The sequence below is a fragment of the Anolis carolinensis genome, chromosome 2 (assembly GCF_035594765.1).
Source record: "Anolis carolinensis isolate JA03-04 chromosome 2, rAnoCar3.1.pri, whole genome shotgun sequence".
Classification (NCBI taxonomy): Eukaryota; Metazoa; Chordata; class Lepidosauria; order Squamata; family Dactyloidae; genus Anolis; species Anolis carolinensis.
Genome location: NC_085842.1, coordinates 99,001,488 through 99,020,507, shown reverse-complemented (window position 1 = coordinate 99,020,507; position 19,020 = coordinate 99,001,488). Strand labels below are relative to the sequence as shown.

Sequence of the window (19,020 nt, the reverse complement as noted above, 5' to 3'; positions counted from 1 at the left end):
CAAGGGTTTAACCCATTGCGCCACCTTGTGGGGATTATTAATATCGCTCCATTATGGAAGTGGGATGCACCTAGGTGACCCTGTTTCACCAAAACAAACAATTCCGGCAAAGTTGTAGATACTGACTCTCTTTGATACTGATAGCCACAAAGTAAACCTTTGAAATGTAAAACTAAAAACTGCATAAGTGTACAAAAACAGGAAAAAAACAACTCAGTGCTGAATTTGCCATTGTGAAATCTTGTTTACAAGACTGGAATAATCCTCTTAATCGGTAGGTTTCTGTTTCAGTGAACCAGAAAGTCCATAATCCTGTAGATACTCATGGAGTGATATTAGTGTTTAGTGAGAACAGAGTATTAATTGAAAGCACCTTTGCACCCTGTCCTCAGTGGGAGCATTCCCATACACCTCTGTGTCCTGCTTTACTTTCTCGGTGCAGCACTGGAGGAAGGTGTGTTTGTTCCTGTGCAGGTAGTCCACCAGGTCTCCATATCGGCAGTATTCTGTTATGAGATAGATGGGACCTGCAAAGAAGAAGATCAGCTCTATAGAAGTGTAGTGTTGCCTATAGCTCAAACATAAAGTGGTGTAGTCTCATTGAGGAGGAAAAGAAGCAACAAGGATAGGTAACCCCGACAGAAATGTATATATATAGAGAGAGTGCTTTGGACAGCATAGGAAAGAGTTAAAACCCCCCATGGTGTTTGTTTTGCTGTCTGTGCCTCTGTTCAGAAGATTTCAACTTACTGTGATAATTAGATTTTGAAAAATTTGGCTTGTCATGGAAACAGGCATTGGTGATAAAGCTTCAGAGGAGACATTTTTCCTCCATGATAACTCTTTCAGGAGTGAATTTCCCTTCTGAGGGGTAGATTAATCTCAATTCCTGTTATCTCACACCCATTCTGTATGGATCTTTTAATTATGGCTACGACCATATTTAATGTCTTTTAAAATTGAGGTTGCTTTTATAAATTTTATATGTTGGTTGTATCGATTGTGTTCTGATTTGATATATTGTTGTACTGTATCATATATGTCATGGCACTATTGAGTGTCATTTTGTGAGCCATCCTGAGACCATATGGAGGATGGAGGCAGGGTATAAATCATCATCATCATCATCATCATCTTTATTTATATCCTGCCACCATCTCCCCGAAGTGACTCAAGGCAGTTTACAAAGGCACTCCAGCACATAATAAAAGCTTGTTATTATTATTCTTCTTAACTATGAGTGTTTGTAAATCAGTGTTTGTAATCCGGGGACTGCCTGTACATATATCTGACATACAAAAGCATGTAAAATGTTTAAGTTTTAAAACCATTCAGGGTGCATTGAGGTACCATATAATCCAGTTTCTGAATCCAGATTATCTGTTTTGAACTGGATTATATGCATCTACACTGCCATATAATCCAGTTCAAAGCAAATAATCTAGATTAAGAAATTGGATTATATGGCAGTATAAATGGGGTCTCTACTATAGAATTAATGCAGTTTGGCACCACTTTAAATGCCTTGACTCAATGCTATGGAATCATGGGAGTTGTAGTTTTACACGGCTTTATCCTTGCCAAGTGAATAGTGCTGGTGCCTCACCAAACTATAAGTCCCATGATTCTATAGCATTGAATCATGACAGTTGAAGTGGTGACAAATTGTATTAATTCTACAGTGTAGATGCACTAACCCAAATAAATATATATGGAAACAAAACTCCCTGAGATTTCGGTTGCATCTACACTGTAAAATATAATGCAGTTTGACATCACTTTAACTCCATGGCTCAATGCTATGGAAGGATATTGTAGTTTTACAAGGTCTTATCCTTCCCTATCAAATAGTACTGGTGTCTCACCAAACTACAGTTTCCATGATTCTGTCGCATTGAACCATGTCAGTTAAAAGTGAAGACAGACTGCATTTATTTTACAGTGTAGATACTGCCTCTTTCTCTTTTCTATATCGCCTCACTGAGGACACAGGATGTTTCAAACTGCAGGGTGATTGCTCCTCCAAAAACCAAATCAATCCTGATGCACTGAAAAACAAAATAACAGCTATTCCAGACCCTTTTCCCTGGTATGCTCATTTTCTGAGTAAAAGCAAAAAAAATTGGTTGCAGAAGCAGATTTTCTCCCAATTTATGTAAAACTGCCATCTGCTGTCTGAAATGGTGCAGGCAAAACCAGACTTTACTGCCCGAGAACTTGGTCAGTGTGCATGTTAGAGACAGAAAAGAGAAAATGAACTTCTGCCATTCCTTGTGTCTGAATCTGTCTCTATAGTATTCTATCTCTCCAATAGAAAAATGCAGTTTTAAGAACAGTGAATTTCAATTTTCTAGTTCATAATCTCTCTACAAGTGACTTAGTCTCCTTCATTGATTAAAAGATGACTTGAATTGTTAATTCATTTTTGATAGATGGATCTCCATCTCCACTGTCTTCAACTGATTTACTACAGCCATTGATGATGGCCATCATGGACAATTTCATTGCCTCATTTAAAGAGTCAGCTATGGGCCAAACTATATTGTCTTTTTCTTCCACTTCCTGTCCTATGACCCTTTCCCTTCTTTCCTTATCCAGTCTTCTTGCCTTTGCTTTTGCTTTATACGATCATTTGCTGAATTGTTCTTTTTAAAATCAATGTTTCCAGGGCTCTTTTAAACATGCTGCTTTGGATAGAAACCTAAATAAACTTTTCTGATCTTCTCTTTGTGTCTCTTCTCCCATTTCATTCCAAAATTTTGGGAAAAGTTGGTCTTTCTCAGTTGATGCCTTACACATGATCTTAACGGAAGGAGTAGAAAAGCTCAGACCTCTCTTCCTTACTGTAAAACATGAAGGCTAGCTTTTAATAATGCTTTTTTCTTAAAAATATTAGATTTTAAAAGTATATTTGGAAACAAAACAAAGAGTGAGATAAAAAAAAGAAGCAAAAGGAGAAGTACATAGGATATGATCATGAGACAGGTCATATTAATGATTCTGAAATAAGAACTACTAACTGCCATGAAAGGTAGGATTATCTGCTATGTTCCAAAAGAAGGGGAAGCCAAAGCCATAGGGATATGCTCCAGGTGAAGGGAGCAGGAAAAAACTGTGTACTGTACCTCCTTTTGTGCAGGCACCAAGCAGGTTGACAATGTTCAGGTGAGGCCCAAGATGACTCATGATTTTAAGTTCTGACATGAGTGCTTGTTTCTCACTGCTTCGTGCAGTAGCTGGAATGTAAATAAATCAAATGGTGAAAGAGCTTTTTAAACACAGAAGAGTAAAAGTATGATCTAAATACCCAACAGTCATCAGAAAAATCTTAAATTTGGAAAGACACAGAAAAATTGCCAGTGGAAAGAAGTGGAGAGTATACATGCAGACAAAGGGAAAAATCTATTTGTATTCTGTATTTAAAGTTCACTTGGTATTCAACCATTGCTTAGTTCACTTGGCCCCTGTTGGCCACACAGTACATATTCCCAAACAGCAGTTTTTCACATTATGTTGCATAACAATCTGCTCACTTATATAAAATTAGCTATAAACTATGAGTGATTCCACATCACACTGGATGTAGCAAAGTATTAAAGGTTAATTGTGGCTGACATTTGCATTTTTCCCTTGTGAAGCATTTTCCTTAACAAACATCCTTTATACAGTATGGCATGTGATCAAAGCAATGATGACTGAATAGATTGGCAGAAAACTGATGAATGAATGACAAAAACAGATGGAAAAACAACACAAACATAAATGAGAAAGACAGGCAGTAGTGGTGAACAGTGTGAACACTTGAACATTCATGCATGGCAAGAGATAGAGAAGACTCAAAACTCACACTTGAGCATTTTCACAGCAACCCTCATGGTGGACTGAGAATGGCTGAGGCTGTGGGCAATGGCTTCCACCACACGCCCAAAGGCTCCAGAGCCCAGCGTGCGCCCTAGAGCAGAAATATACATTTTCTCATCAAAAACAGCATAAGAAATCAACATCTTTTCTAGAACTTATTCACTGTTAACAACCATGGGAAGAGCCCAGAAAACAGCTGTGTGAAAAATGCTGAGCTCCTCTTTGGAGAAATTGGACAGTATGAACTATTCCCTCTGAGGAATGACTAAAATTGGGAGTTACAGCATCTGGCCAAGAGCTGGTTTCCGCCTGGCTGATAAGGCGACTGTGCTAATAATGTCTTCTGCTTAAATAAGGCCGCATGGATTCTTCCATGTGACCACTAGATGGGGAGCTAATTGCAAATTCTACAGAGGCTCCTTCTGACCTCAGCTGTTCATGGATGGCTTGCCGTTTCAGCACTAACCATTGGGCACAAACTGTTCGGTTCACAAACTTTTAAGAGCCAGTGTGGTACAATGGTTTGAGAGTTGACATGGCCTCTGAGTGACAAGGAAACTCAGTGGGCGACCTTGCACAGACTTAGATGGAGACAATAATTCTTGCCGAGAAAGCTCTAGGATGGTATTGTAATGAATTGAAGTTGATTTGGAGCCACTTAACAGCAATATTAATTTTCATCAATTGATATTTGTAACCACAGCCAATCTTTGCCTAAAGAAGAGATGGGAACTTTTGGATCTTCAGATGTTGTTAGATTCAAACTCTCACCAATCCCAAAAAGCATAGCCAATAGTAGGGGATGATGGGAATTCAATAACATCTGGATAGAGTACCACAGGTTCCATACCTATATGTAAATGTTTATGGGCACCCGATATGTGATAATTCAGGGGTGGGAAAAACTGTAGTTCCCATACTACAGCTGCAGAAAGTAAGAATTAGGTCAGTTAAAACACAATCCTCCTCCTTTAGCATTGCATTGGAAGAGGTTACAAGTAAGATATGTGGCCATCCAAAAGAAAGATAAGAGGAAACTTCACATGCTTAGTTCATTTAGGCTGTTTGTGCAACAAGTTTCTCCCTTGGCCTCTTTCTCTCCTCACCCAGCACAAGCTTATCCCTTGGAACCTCCCAACTGGAATCATAAGGAAGCTGCATGGGGTCCACATAGATGTATTCATGTCCATCAGAGCTGACTGACTCAATCACCTTCCAGCGGATTTCATAGCGAGGTTTCTGGAGAATAAGAAAAGAAAGGTGCTAGAAAATGGCTGTTATGTAGAACAGTATAGCTACTTTAGCAGAGTAGTATGTATTTTAATATAATAGAGAGAAAGCAGTGGTTCTCAACCTGTGGGTCCCCAGATGTTTTGGCCTTCAACTCCCAGAAATCCTAACAGCTGGTAAAGTGGCTGAGATTTACTTATGCCCTACTAAAATCAATGGTATTCGAAAGAGTATAGGAATTCTACATTGGGGCCTATTGTTTACTGTTCTTGCAACAGGGGTTGAAATCAGCGATTGATGTTTTGCTAGCTTTTGTATTATCAATTGAGAAGGACTTCTGGCATTTAAAAAAAACTACAATTTCCCTAAAACCTCATATTATCACTGATACATGCTCAAGTGATAGTGTTTTTTTGTGTGTGTATTTATATATATGCCAGTAAATATAACCTATATCCTAATATCACGAACTTCTCAGAACACCCAAACTTCATCCATGGTTAGAGAACCATGTTTTCTTGTGTAAGATCTTATAGTTGAAAACATGAAGCTTCATATTTGCTTAGTCAAGACATTGTCCAAAATATTTGATCCACATTTCCTTAAGAATAAGGGACTTAGATAATTTCTAGCTTCTCTGTATAAATCTATCCATGAAACATGGAAAGGAGGCAGAAAGGCTCTTACCTTTCGCCACACAATGATGAGGATCACCAAAAAAAGAACCATAAGGACCAGCAAGGCCAGGATAACTGAGATGATGATGACTTTAAAGGGAAAATCTGAAACAGTGAGAACATGCAAAATTATTAAATAAATAGCCATGTTATTTATGGCTGCCAGACAAGGAAATACATTTTATCAGTTTACATTGTAAAATTACTTTTTAGCCTGAAGGATTAAGGAGCTTACAATAAACTAACAATAAAATATCATTATTAAACACAATGCAGAAACTCTAGCAGTGGTTCATCTCATATTAACACAGACTTCTAGTTAGCAAGAAAACTGTCACAATGCCTTCTCCAACACCTCTGGATCTTTCTTGTTCTTTGCCCTTCAGCACAAACCCTCATATCACGTCATGAGTGGAAGAGCAATTCTTGTTATAGTCTATAGAGACGTTTTCTTTCAACCAAGTCTCCCTTGCAGATAACAAGTGAGATCAAAAGAAGATGCTGCAGAAGAAGAATGTAGTCCTCTGTTTTTAAACCTCTTACTCATTTTCTGTTATCTTATTAGATTAGATTGGGTATGTTATCTTTTCACAGTACTAATTCCATGGCTAAAACAGCCCCCACCCCACAGAATTCTAGAATATGGGATGCATCTACATTGCTGAATTAATTAAGCTTGACCCCACTTTAACTGCCATGGCTCAATGCTATGAAAGTCTGGGATTTGTAGTTTGGTGAGATACTGGCACTCTTTTGAAGAGAAGGCTAAAGAATGTTTAAACCCAGAGCTCCCATGATTCCACAGTGTTGAATCACAACAGTCAAAATGATGTCAAAATGCATTAATTATACAATGTAGATGCATCTTTGTTCAATGATCCAGGGCAGAATAATTTTTCCAGGGTAGAAGAATTACATCCTGTTCAGAAAGGCATCCCAGTCTTTCTTTGACATCATTTGGATCGTGTGAGGGGACAGAACATTGAGAAGGAGCACCCCATGGGTTCAGGAAGACCACTGAAGTGTGCAGCTAAGGGCCAACATCGGGAGTCTCTTGTGCAAAGTTTCAGGGCCTCTTGTGCAAAGAATCGCCAATGATGGCACTTCCTGGACCAGATTTCCTGGAGGAACCAGTCATCTTTACACCAGAGCCTTGCTCCCCCACAGAACTGGTTCACCAGCACAAGTAAAAACCTAAGATTTAGCCATGTGAAAAAGGGTAGTCTGGCCCATGAAAGATAGAAGGTTTCAACTGAGCTAGATGATTCATGTGAACAAACTAATTTGAACCTATCTAAAGCATTACACAATATCAGCTGCTTGACTTAAGACACACTCATAGATGTCACAGACTTCTTCTCACGATCCAGACAATGCCGCATTTCAGGAGGATACCTGGTATTTACATATTCAACGTGAAATACAAAATATTTCCCACTCCCTTAAAAACTGCATTTAAAAAAGGCACATGCGGGGTGAGGTAGGAAGCATAATATCTCCAGAAGCCTTCAGATGGCATGTCTTCTACGAGATTTTTTTTTATTGTGTCAGAAGTGGCTTAAGAACAAACTGCAAGTTGTTTCTAGTGTGAGAGAATTGGCTGTCTACAGAGACGTTACCCAGGGGACACCCGAATGGGTTGCTGGAAGGCTTCTCTCATGTCCCTGCAAGCTAGAGCTGACAGACGGAAGCTTGCCCCATCTCATGGATTCGAACCAGCAACCTTCAGTTCAGCAGTTCACAAGAGTTTAACCCATTGTGCCACTGCGGCTCCTTACAATATGAGATATACCCTTTGTTTATACCCAAAAAAAAAACACTTTTTAAAAAACTGGCAAATATGGCAGTAAATACCAATATAGTTCATGGAGGGAACCCAAATACTATAAAATAACTCACCTGCCCTGGGAGCATGGGGATTATGTGCCCCCCCCCCCCACCTCCCAAGATGCTTTTGGACTACAACATCCATTTTTCCTCACCGCTGGTTATGTTATCTTGCAATGATGAGAGTTGCATTGCGACAATTTTTAGAGGAACACATATTTCCGACTCTTGCGCTAACTACTGTGGACACTTTTGTTTCTATTTATGCATTTAAATTATTTTTTACTATTTTAAATTTAGATTATTTTGTTGTAGTTATGAGTTTATACTCAGATTAGAATCCAAAATAGTCTATTTAAATTATTTTTATTGTTTGAAATTGATTCAATTGATTCTATTATGCACTTCCCTGAGATCCAATTTAAAAACAAATAAAGATGATGACGTTATGCGACCAGTCCTACTTGGTCTGTGCATTGTGGTACAACTTCTGCCACAACAGTGCTGACAGAGGCAATGCAACGTAACACACACATACACACACAAATATATTTCCAGGCACATGCTGTAGAACTCACTGTGTGGTACCAAGGTGATGTTCTGAGAATCTGTGCCTAAGAGATTTCTAGAGTCACAGCTTATGAAGACTGGCTCATCTACTCGGTGAAGGCGCAGCTTGCTTGTCACAATGTAAATCCTTAGGTCATCTCGGTAGGTGGAGTTTGTTTGTAGGTTCATATCTTCAGAAGTATTCCCCAGGATTCTGGTGGCCTCCCCACCACACCTGTTTCCAGAAGACATCAGGCAACAGAAAGATTATTTAAATCTTCTTTTTAGATGTCTGATTCAATCATGCTCTACCTATACTGCAACCCCATTCTATGCCTAATTACTCAGAAGGATGACCTACTACAGTGGGTCTCAACCTTTGGTCCTCAAAGTGTTTTGGACGTCAACTCTCAGAAGACTCAGCCATCTTACCAGCTATTAGGAACTGTGGGAGCTGAAGTCCAAAACATCTGGAGGATCAAAGGTTGAGAACTACTGACTTACTGGATTCAGAGAGCTTTATTTACAAGTGATAAAGCATAGTATTGGAAGCTGAAATTCTATTCTCACATCGAGAGCATTAACATAACCCAGGGCATTACCTGAAAGCATGGGATGGAGCTACGTTGCTGAAGCTAAATAGTTTATCATGTGACCAGCCAAACTGCAATTACAGCCCTGGATTTATCACACAGTGTTGCTATTTTCTCTGCTGTTCTCTCAGGTTAGATCTACACTGCCATATGATCCAGTTTCAGAATGCAGATAAACTGCATTGAACTGGATTATATGGCAATGTAGACTCATATAATCCAGTTCAATGCAGTTAATCTGCATTCTGAAACTTGATTATATGGCAGTGTAGATTCAGCCTCAGTGGGAGTCCACTGGAAGGCGTTTCTTTTACAAAAAAAAAGGTCATTGATAGGTTATTTGCATTTGGAAAAAATGCTTTCCAGACTTTTTCCCACCAGGGGAATGATGGGAAAGGAGTGATGTCATGTGATAAGCCTTGGCCAAAGATACTGTTCATCTGCTGTAATTGCAATCTGCCTGTCTTGTGTGATAAGCTCCCAAATCAGGTTGGGTCTGGCCACAGCTGGGATGGATGACATCCTGATTCTTGTGCTTTTAATTCCATGTGGAGTGAAGACATAATATTTCTGCAATAAAAAATAAGGCACTGGTATTGATGATTGATTGAGGTTTAACATGTGATTAGACTTCTGAAGTGAACTAGTTCTGTATATATACTCCAAAATCAGTAATAGTAGAATTCTTCAGAGCACCTTTAAAAAAATTAAACTGGTATTGAGAATGAATATGCTCAGGAAGTGAGTGCCATTCGATACCCCACAAATGACTTGGCAAAATTTCTTGCTGCACAGCTACAAACCCATATTGGGTTCACTATGCACTACATCAAGGACTCAGCCCACTTCATAGAAAAAATCAGCAACCTAAAACTCAGCACCAAGGACATACTGATCAGCTTCAATGTGGTGTCTCTATTTACCAAGGTCCCAGTATCAGCCGAAGGTGGAAAATGTAGCAGCTATAGGTCAATTTCAAAATAAAAATAGATTGCAATGAAATTCTTTTGAGGCATCAGTAGGTTAAAGGTTTTTCAATATTTACTGCATTTCAAAGAAAAACAGTAAACTAGCTCTGTAAGTGGAAATGTAGGGTCAACAAAAACAACATGGTATTAACAATAACTTTAATAATAATAATAAATAACAACAACAACAACAACAACAATTTCATTTGTACCCTGCCCTATCTCTCCATGGGGAAACAGGCCAGCTTCCAACATAGTAACAGGCAAAACATTCAATGCCAACATAAACAATGCAGAGCTAGATATAGATCTATAATTATATATACTTTTTATACGTTTGCAAATCCTCTCTCTATATATGTGCATTTCCCTCCAGCAATATTGGCAAGCCTTATATATTTATGTTTATATCTATCTAGAAATCTCTATGTGTGTGTGTGTGTGTGTGTGCATTTCCCCTGCAATATTTACAAACCCTATATATCTATATTCATATATATCCACCTAGACATCTCTCTCTATATAGATAATTATATTTGTATAGGATTTGCAAAGACTTGCAAACATGTGAGGCAAAAATGCATATATAAAATAATGTATACACATACAGATATACAGGTACATGGAAATCTCTAGTTATCTATATGTATATAGGATTTGCAAAGACCTGCAAACATATGAGGGGGAAATTCATATATAAAATTAATGTATATAGATAAATACAAATATAAAGCTTCATGGGGATTACAAAGGCTTGTAGGGAGAAATGCCTATATATCTGTAGCAGAGATTAACAAATATTTCAGGGGAAATGCTTTTATAAGATTAATGGCTATATATATTCTTTTTCCTGACTTGCAGGAGCTTCTTTCCCTTTTCAAAACATTCCCTTGGTTAAGAGCGAGAGAGGCTTTGGAAAAGTAAACACTGATAAGGGAGGGTAAGATAAGAGATAAATATATCATATATTGCAAGCAACGGCCTCCAGGCTCCACTGCTGGCTTGACCTTGACCCGATTATAAGCCGGGGGAGGCTTTTTCAGCTCATAAATAAGGGCTGAAAAACTCGGCTTATCTTTGAGTATATACGGTAACTAGAATTTCCCAGAAGACATCACAGCACTGTTTCACCATTGCCTCACCACAAGTTACTTCCAGTGGGACAATGAATTCTATGAACAAGAAGATGGAGTAGCCATGGGGAGCCCTCTCAGCCACATCATAGCAAATTTCTACGTGGAACGCTTTGAAAAACAAGCCCTGGAAACAGCACCAAAAAGTCCACTATATGGTTCAGATATGTGGATGACACCTTCACCATTTGGAGCCATGGAGAGGAAGAACTAAACAAGTATCTGGACCACCTCAACAGCATCCACCCAAGCAGCCAATTCACCATAGAAAAAGAAAATGAAGGAAAACTGCCATTTCTAGATGTCCTAGTCATCCACAAACCAAATCAACAATTGGGCCACACAGTTTACAGAAACCCTACATACATGGATAGATACCTACATAAAAACTCCAACCATCACCCAAGTAAAAAAAGAAGCACAATCAAAGCCCTGGCAGACCATGCAAAAAGAATATGCAAATCCCACCTCCTTCAAGGTGAACTGAACCAAGTAAAGTGGGCTCTACAGTCCAATGGATACTCCACCATGGACATCAGAAGAGCCGCAAGGCCAAGAACAAGCCATGAGAATAAAGGCAAAGATCCACCCAGAGGAAAAGTGTTCTTACCATACATCAAGGGAACCACTAACCGCATAGAAAAGATGAAGGAACACAACCTACAAACTATCTACAGACTCACTAAGAAAATCCAACAAATGCTACGGTCAGCGCAGGACAAGAGGGATCCTCTCACCTCTGCAGGAGTCTACCAGATACCATGCAGCGGTGGACAAGTCTACATAGGGAACACCCAACGCAGCAGCATTGGCCAAACACGAATCAAAGAACATGAAAGGCACTGCCTTTCAACCGGAGAAGTCAGCTATAGCAGAGCACTTGATGAACCAACCTGGACACAGTATATTATTTGAGAACACAGAAATGTTGGACCACTCTATCAACCACCATTTCAGACTTCACAGAGAAGCCATTGAAATCCACAAGTACGTGGACAATTTCAACAGAAAGGAGGAAACTATGAAAATGAAAAAAATCTGGCTACCAGTATTAAAAAACTCTAAAATCAGGACATTAAATAAAGAACAGCAGTCTGAAAACAGGGAAATTCCAGACAGGAAACATTCAGGGCCAGCTAACACCTAGCAACAAAGGATTCCCTCAGGCAGTAATCAGCTGGGCCTTGAAGCTAAAAGGTTTTTCAATGTTAATCAAGATGATTAATTTCAACATTCACACTTGCCTCCAACAGACAAGAGTCTCTCACTCTGGACCTTACACAGATATATAAATCTCCCTTGCCTAGTTTCCAAAATACCTCACAACCTCTGATGATGCCTGCCATAAATGTGGATGAAATGTCAGGAGAGAATGCTTCTGGAACATGGCCATACAGCCCAAAAAACTCACAGCAACCCAATGCTCAGGAAGGTTTCTAAAACTACAAAGCCACTTTTAAAATGTAATGACAGAAAATTCATTCTCTCCTTTGCTCTGCCAAAAACAGAGGGCTGAAGATGTTCACTGGCCATGGCATGCTCACTCCACTAAAAGAGAGAAGAAAAAAATCCCCCAGAAAACTGGGAGCCAAGATAGCCTGATGGAGAAGAAAATACGCTTATTAAGAGGATAAAAATTCATTGCAAGACTTTCCTTACAGGCTTCACTTTCCAACTGAATGTTGTTGCTATGAGCAGCATGGCGACTGAAAGCTGCCCTCTGAGTAACAGTTATTGAAATTAATTACACAGAGTCCTGAGTAATTTCCACGGCCATCTTCCCCTCTCAGAGCTTCAATCACAATGGCATGATGGAGATGGTGCAAAAGCAAGCTCCTTACCGCTTGACATCATTGCAGGTAAACCAGGTAATCTCTGGCTGAGGCATTCCTTCTGTAATACATGTCACAGTTTGCTCCCCACTGCTGGTGTTGCTGTTTTCTCTCAGGTCAGTCACTTTAGCTGGGACTGAGTACATTGGAGAAAGAATGGAGGACAAGTAGGAAATCACCAGCAAACATGAAGGAGATGGCAGGAATAAACAGTTCCCCACCACAGATGAAAGAAAGCAGTGTGGTCAGTGGAGAATCTATACTAAAACAGAAGTATCTGATTTATTCATAAAATCTGAATCACAAAACTTGTGGTCTACTATGAGCCCCTCACTTTGATGGAGAAGCATCTACATGTACATATACTTTCCAAGGGTTTTTGTTTTACAGGCAAAGTACATGTGTAGCACTTTCACAATTCAAATATCCTATCAGCTTTGATGATTTTGGTAGTCAAGTTATGGGGCAAATCTAGCCTATTGCTACATTTTCTTCATGTCAGGAACAACTTGAGAAACTGCAAGTCAATTCTAGTGTGATATTGCTACTGCTATTGGTGTAATGTCATGTAATGTTATGTATAGAGAAACTCTAGTTCAGAAAATAAGAACTCTTATATGTTTAGAAATTTTATTAAAGAAAAAAGAGTTGATCTTGGTACAAAGTAGTTAGAATTGAAGGATTAAGAGCTATACAGTACATTTATAATTTTTCATGGGATTCCATTCCACTAGTCAGTTAGCAAAAACATTAATGAAAAGATTGCAGATATCTAGTCCCAGACCACATGATTCCTCAGGTGATTTAAAGTCATTTCAACCTGTTCTTGATGGTAGAATTTGGAGTTCTAGAAAAACACAAAATAGATCTAATGTTTGAATTTTCCCACCTCTGTCCTCCATCACCTCTGCTTTGGTGCATTTGTTCAGCCGCAGAGAAATGAAGGTACAAAAGTAATGACACCTGTATTAGTAGGATACATAGGGTGGGGAAACCTGGACTCCTGAAATGCCATTTTTCATATCTTTACATATTTCGTTTCAATGAGGATATATTTAATCCAAAATAATATTGCAAAGGGATGTGCTCACCATTAATCTGCAAGTAAAAAGAGAGGTCCTTCGAGTCATCTTCATGGAAAGCTCGGACAGTGTATAAACCTCCTTCACTCTGTTTCACTCTTACAAGGGTTAGAGTAGTTTGATACCTGGAATAAAGTGAAACATACAAAAACTAAAATATTGGAGAAAGGGATTAGCTCTGGCAAAAGAGGTAAAAAAAAACCCCTGCTGCATTATAAAATTTAACATTTGAAAACCAAAGAAATAAACCTATACCCTTTATGCAAGTTAGATTTCATTACTCCTGAGTTGTAAAACTAATCCAGGAATTTGCTTTCATGTATTCAGCAAGAAACCTTCTCTGGCCCCTTTTACACTGTCCTTATATGCCAGGATCTGATCATGGCAGTGGAGACTCATATAATCCATTTCAAAGCAGATAACCTGGGCTCAGATCCTGGGATATAATGACTGAGTAGAAAGGGCCTCTGTCATGGTAGGAAAATGCTATGAAATTAATAATAACAACATGTATTTATATCCTACTATATCTCTCTTTATCCCATCATCCCAGTGAAAGAATTTAGTCTAGAAGATTTCAGTTTATTCAACAACAGACTGTTTACCTGGTTTCTGACAAATTCCTGCTGCTGATGGCAAATTCGTTGTTGCTTCCTGAGGTCAGTGGTTGGTTATTCTGAGACCAAACAATAGTGGGGCTTGGATAGGCCTCGATCTGCACATGGAAAACATGGCTCTTGTGCAGTTCAGCAAACACAGTGTCATTCATAACAGTGTGAAAGGTCACAAATCCATGGTCTAGATAAGAAAGGGTGAAAGAGAAAATTATGAGAATGCAACATGACTCTGGCTTTGCCATCCTTTCATATGGCAGGATTGCAGTGACATGAGTGTATATGTCTGAGCTTCTTGATGTGGTGAAATAGCGGGAAGATCAGGATGGCAGATAGTACTGTACCTTAAATTACCCTTTTAAAGAGAAATAACTCTCTAGTCCATGTAAAATGATTTTTTTATTCAGGAGGGATGCAATCTAGATGTTGGTTTCATAATATGTCTTCATCCCCAAATCTTTACAACAGCCCTGTGGCAATTCATTTGAAACACTCATGATCCAATAAGATAAGTCATACATATGTTTATGTCTGCAAGTCAGCAATTACAGATTTACATTAAATGAAAAAGCAAACAAAAATAAACAAATAAAGTAAACCAATAATTAAAGATCCATCCACCCCTTAAGGAAACAGAAATAGATCTGGGTAAATTCAGGATAAAGAGGAACAGGTCAGGAGAACCGTTTTGACTTGACAAATTCTATTGTAGACAAAGTTGGAAGCAGCAGATATGCAACTTCATGACAGGCAGAAAGCTTTAGGTGCCCCTTTTATCTCTAGAAATTATAGGTTTTCAAGATCTTGGATGACAATCAAAAAGATTTTGGCCAACATACCAAGCACTCTGATATTGATGCTTTGTGCTTCTTTTCCTCCATGATAGGTATCAATGGCCTCACAAACATATGATCCTTCATCTTCTAGGTCAACATTGTGGATGGTTAGTGTGGAATAGTGGTAGATCCCTTGTGCAAACTGTGTGTCTATCTTAACCACCTTGCCTAGCTGCAAAGGATAATGAAGAAAGATGAAGCAATCAGAACCTAGCAATAGAAGGAAAAAAAGTTCTCCGGATTTGGCTACCTGTGTTCTGCTAGAGGAGCCCTCCTGTGTGTGTCAACAGTCAGGGCAACATCATATTGGAAAAGAAGGAATCTGCACAATAAAGTACATTACTTTTGCAGAATCAAGGCTTCTTTGCTGTGGCACCTCAATTATGACACACACTCCTTTTAAAAATCTAATCAATATTTTTGTTGTTCCCATTCCAGTACGAGGAAAAACATGATTTTATACTTATCTCAATATGTGCATAGTTTTGAGTGGTTTTAAAGTATTTTATTGTTTTTACATGCCTTCAAATTATTTCAAATTTCTGGCAATGCTAAGGAGAACCTATCATGGGATTTTCTTGGCAAGATTTGTTCAGTGAGTGAGAGAGTGTGACTTGCCCAAGGTCACCCAGTGTGTTTCCACAGCTGAGCATGGATTCGAACTCTGCTCTCCAGAGTTGTGTTCCGGTACTCATCATGCTGCATGGCTGACAGAGTGTGACTTTCAAATTGTTTAACATGCTTTAGCCTTTAAAAATGATTTTATTGTTCACATTGTTCTTGAGTTATCTTCACTAGCACTTTAAGCAGGGGGGAGGTCAGTTCTGTGATGGTTACATAAAATAAGCACGATACTGCCTTGAATCATATTAACAGAAGTTACTGGATATTCTGGAGCTTTCCCAAAACTCGAATATCCATATAGTGACTTTGGGCACATGAAACCAACTGTGCTATTTCCTATTCAGGAAGTGGCCACCACTGTTTACCCCACCGTCCCACTTGGTGAATGGAGTATAGCTTCTGGTGATGATGATCCAGAGTACCCCACTCTGGATCAGCATTGCCTTTTCTGTCCTGTTAAGGGGCAGCCCTACATTAATCATGTAGGTTTTACTGTACACCACTTTCAGAACTTCAGATGGAGGGCAGGATATACCTTTTTAAAAAACGATGATGATGATGATGACATCACACATTTGTTAAATCTAGCAACTATTTTTAGGAATGTGACCAAATGCCATGCTTAAATGATTAAATATAAGATGTTTAAGAACACTGATAGGAAGTGCATCTTATTCCTCTGTGTTCATATTACAACCCCTGCTAGCATTTAGCTTCTGTATCTCGTATAACTAATCAGCACGTATGATGATGGAAGGTCTTTGGAGGAAAGCACATCCATGAGGGAGCTGAAATATATGAGACAAAGTTGTTCAGTATTGTTCAGGAGTTTCAGGCCAGTCCTTCTGCAAAGTGCCTTCTTTTCCTTACAGACTGCAAGAAGTAACGCCTGAGCATAATGGGAACATGATGACCATAATCTGCAGAATGAATTGCATTGCTTTCTCAGAATCAGGAGGACACAAAAAATGGTATCATAAAACAGAAAACTGACTTCAGCTCCAACGTGAAAACTAAGAAAAGTTTTTCTGGATGTGTGACAGCTGAATTATGCAGGGTCAGAGTTTAAATGAGCATATTAATTAATCCAATAATGTTTTTGTCCACCTATTCTAGTTGCTAAGGAATAGATGTGTAGGACTACAGCCTCCAGGATTCCTCAGCATTGGCAATGCTGGTTTAGGGCTGCTGGAAATTGCAGTTCCACAACATCTGGAGGGCCACAGGATTTCCACCCCTACTCTAAAGGAAGCATAATTAAGGCAAACCTTGACATGTTGGTAAATACATTTAATTTATTGTTTTAAATGTTGAAAATAACACCTGCACCATGTGCAAAATGAACAAGATTTGCACTATATAAGAGAGGTGCTAATGTCAAGTCTTTTTCCTAACACGGGACAGAGCAATGAAAATGATAGTACAGTACTCCTTTTCAACAACCAGTTAACTACCAAACATCAAATAAATAGGTTTTTCTGCCAGGGAAAGGAAAGCTTAGGGGTGCCCAGGCCAGTCTCATGCTGGAGGGGGTTCCATGGCCTGGGAGCAACCTCTGAAAAAACCCTCTTGTGTGTCATCACGAGCAATGCCTCTGACAGTAATGGGGCTGACAGAAAGCCTTTCCCCAAGGATCTTAAAAATCAGACAGGCTCCTACCAGGAAATACAGTTTTTCAGACAGTCTGGACCCAAGCTGTTCAAGCTTTATAGGTCAGACCCAGCCCTCTGACTTGTGTCTAGAAACAATTTGGCGGGTATAGAAGCTGCTGCAAAGAGGGGAATTAAATGTTCCCTGTAGTCTGGCTGCAGTGTTTTTGGACCTGCTGAAGTTTCCCAACAGATTCCAAAGGGAGTGTCTCAATAATCCAAAAGACATGCACTCAAGGCATATGTCACAATAGACAGATATGACATCTCCAGAAAGGGTGGTGCAGAAGACTTAGTGGCAAATTCACACCAGGCCACTACTAGAAATGAACACTCAGACTCAGGACTGAGTCCAGGAGAACACCCAAGCTGTGCATGCAACCCCAAGAAACAGAGATTGAATCTATGCTCCCTGATCTGCTTTTTGACTGACCAGAAGATCATTTGTCTTCTCTGAATTAAGTTTCAGTCTGCTCACTCTCATGGCATGCATTACTGACAGCAGACACCAATTAAGAACTGAAACAGATTTCATGAAATTGATTGAAAAGAAAAAAAATAGATTGGGGCATCATCAGCATACTGTTGTCAACAAATCCCACAGCTATGGACAAACTCTATGTTAGGCATGGGGGACAAAACTGAGACCTCTGGGGATCCATAGGACAAATGACCAAGGTGTTTAAAAGAGAATTGTAAGCATCACCTTCTATGGACAAGATCCAGAACCACTGTAAAACAGCAGTCCCATTCTAGACAGATGGCCCAGAAGGACACCACAGTGAATGGTATTGAAAACCACTGAGATTTCCCAGGAGACTCAATAGTGGCACATTACTCTCTATTTAAATCATCCCCCAACCCGCCTTATCCACCTTCATTACATAACACAGCCTGAGGACAGAATGTAATAGAGCTATATGATTAAGCTCATCTAGGGACAGCTGAACTGTCTGCAGTTGTTCATTCACTGACAAATTTCTATTTAATACTACAACAGTGCCTTCTATGTGGGACTGTCACTAAAGAAAACACAGAGGCTAAACTTAATGAAATATGTGGCAGCTAAATTGCTGGCAGGAACACCTAATCCTATGGCATCACTTGTAAGAAAAACTGCACTGGCTGCTGGTATATTTCCAGTCGGGGTTCAAGATGCTACCAATGACATGCAAAACTTTAAATGCCTGGGGATCTTGATACTTAAAGGATTTTCTGCCCACACTGACACTGAGATCACCGGCAGGGCACTCCTCAGTGTTCCATGGATGGGAACAATGCAGAATTTGGAGACATGGGAGAGGGTCTATGATACCCTGGTTGAGGAAAGCCTTTCTCTTTGAGAGATGATGGGCATCAGTGTTGGGACAGGGTTACATCTTGGCTCTTCAGCAAAGTTTCTGCAGCCCAGGAAAGCCTTCTATTTATGTCCCTTTCTATCTACACTTTTATAGTGTTATGATTCAACTTTATGTAATTGTCATGGTTTCATTATATAGAATCCTGGGGTTTGTAGTTAAGTGGCACTGGAGTTCTCTGGCTGAG

General features: G+C 39.3%; 1 protein-coding gene across 3 annotated transcripts in view; it reads right to left on the bottom strand.

Annotated features, from left to right (window-relative positions):
* Nucleotides 1–19,020, bottom strand: part of pdgfrb (platelet derived growth factor receptor beta) — a 97,230-nt gene that overhangs the window by 18,618 nt on the left and 59,592 nt on the right. For all 3 annotated transcript variants that reach the window (XM_008104833.3, XM_062970288.1, XM_062970287.1), the window contains 10 exons: nucleotides 15,206–15,374; nucleotides 14,358–14,550; nucleotides 13,762–13,877; nucleotides 12,680–12,806; nucleotides 8,174–8,379; nucleotides 5,779–5,873; nucleotides 4,968–5,100; nucleotides 3,848–3,952; nucleotides 3,126–3,236; nucleotides 374–527 (listed from right to left, as the gene is read on the bottom strand). In XM_008104833.3, the coding sequence (XP_008103040.2) occupies nucleotides 374–527; nucleotides 3,126–3,236; nucleotides 3,848–3,952; nucleotides 4,968–5,100; nucleotides 5,779–5,873; nucleotides 8,174–8,379; nucleotides 12,680–12,806; nucleotides 13,762–13,877; nucleotides 14,358–14,550; nucleotides 15,206–15,374 (1,409 nt within the window). The remainder of the gene's footprint in view (nucleotides 1–373; nucleotides 528–3,125; nucleotides 3,237–3,847; nucleotides 3,953–4,967; nucleotides 5,101–5,778; nucleotides 5,874–8,173; nucleotides 8,380–12,679; nucleotides 12,807–13,761; nucleotides 13,878–14,357; nucleotides 14,551–15,205; nucleotides 15,375–19,020) is intronic.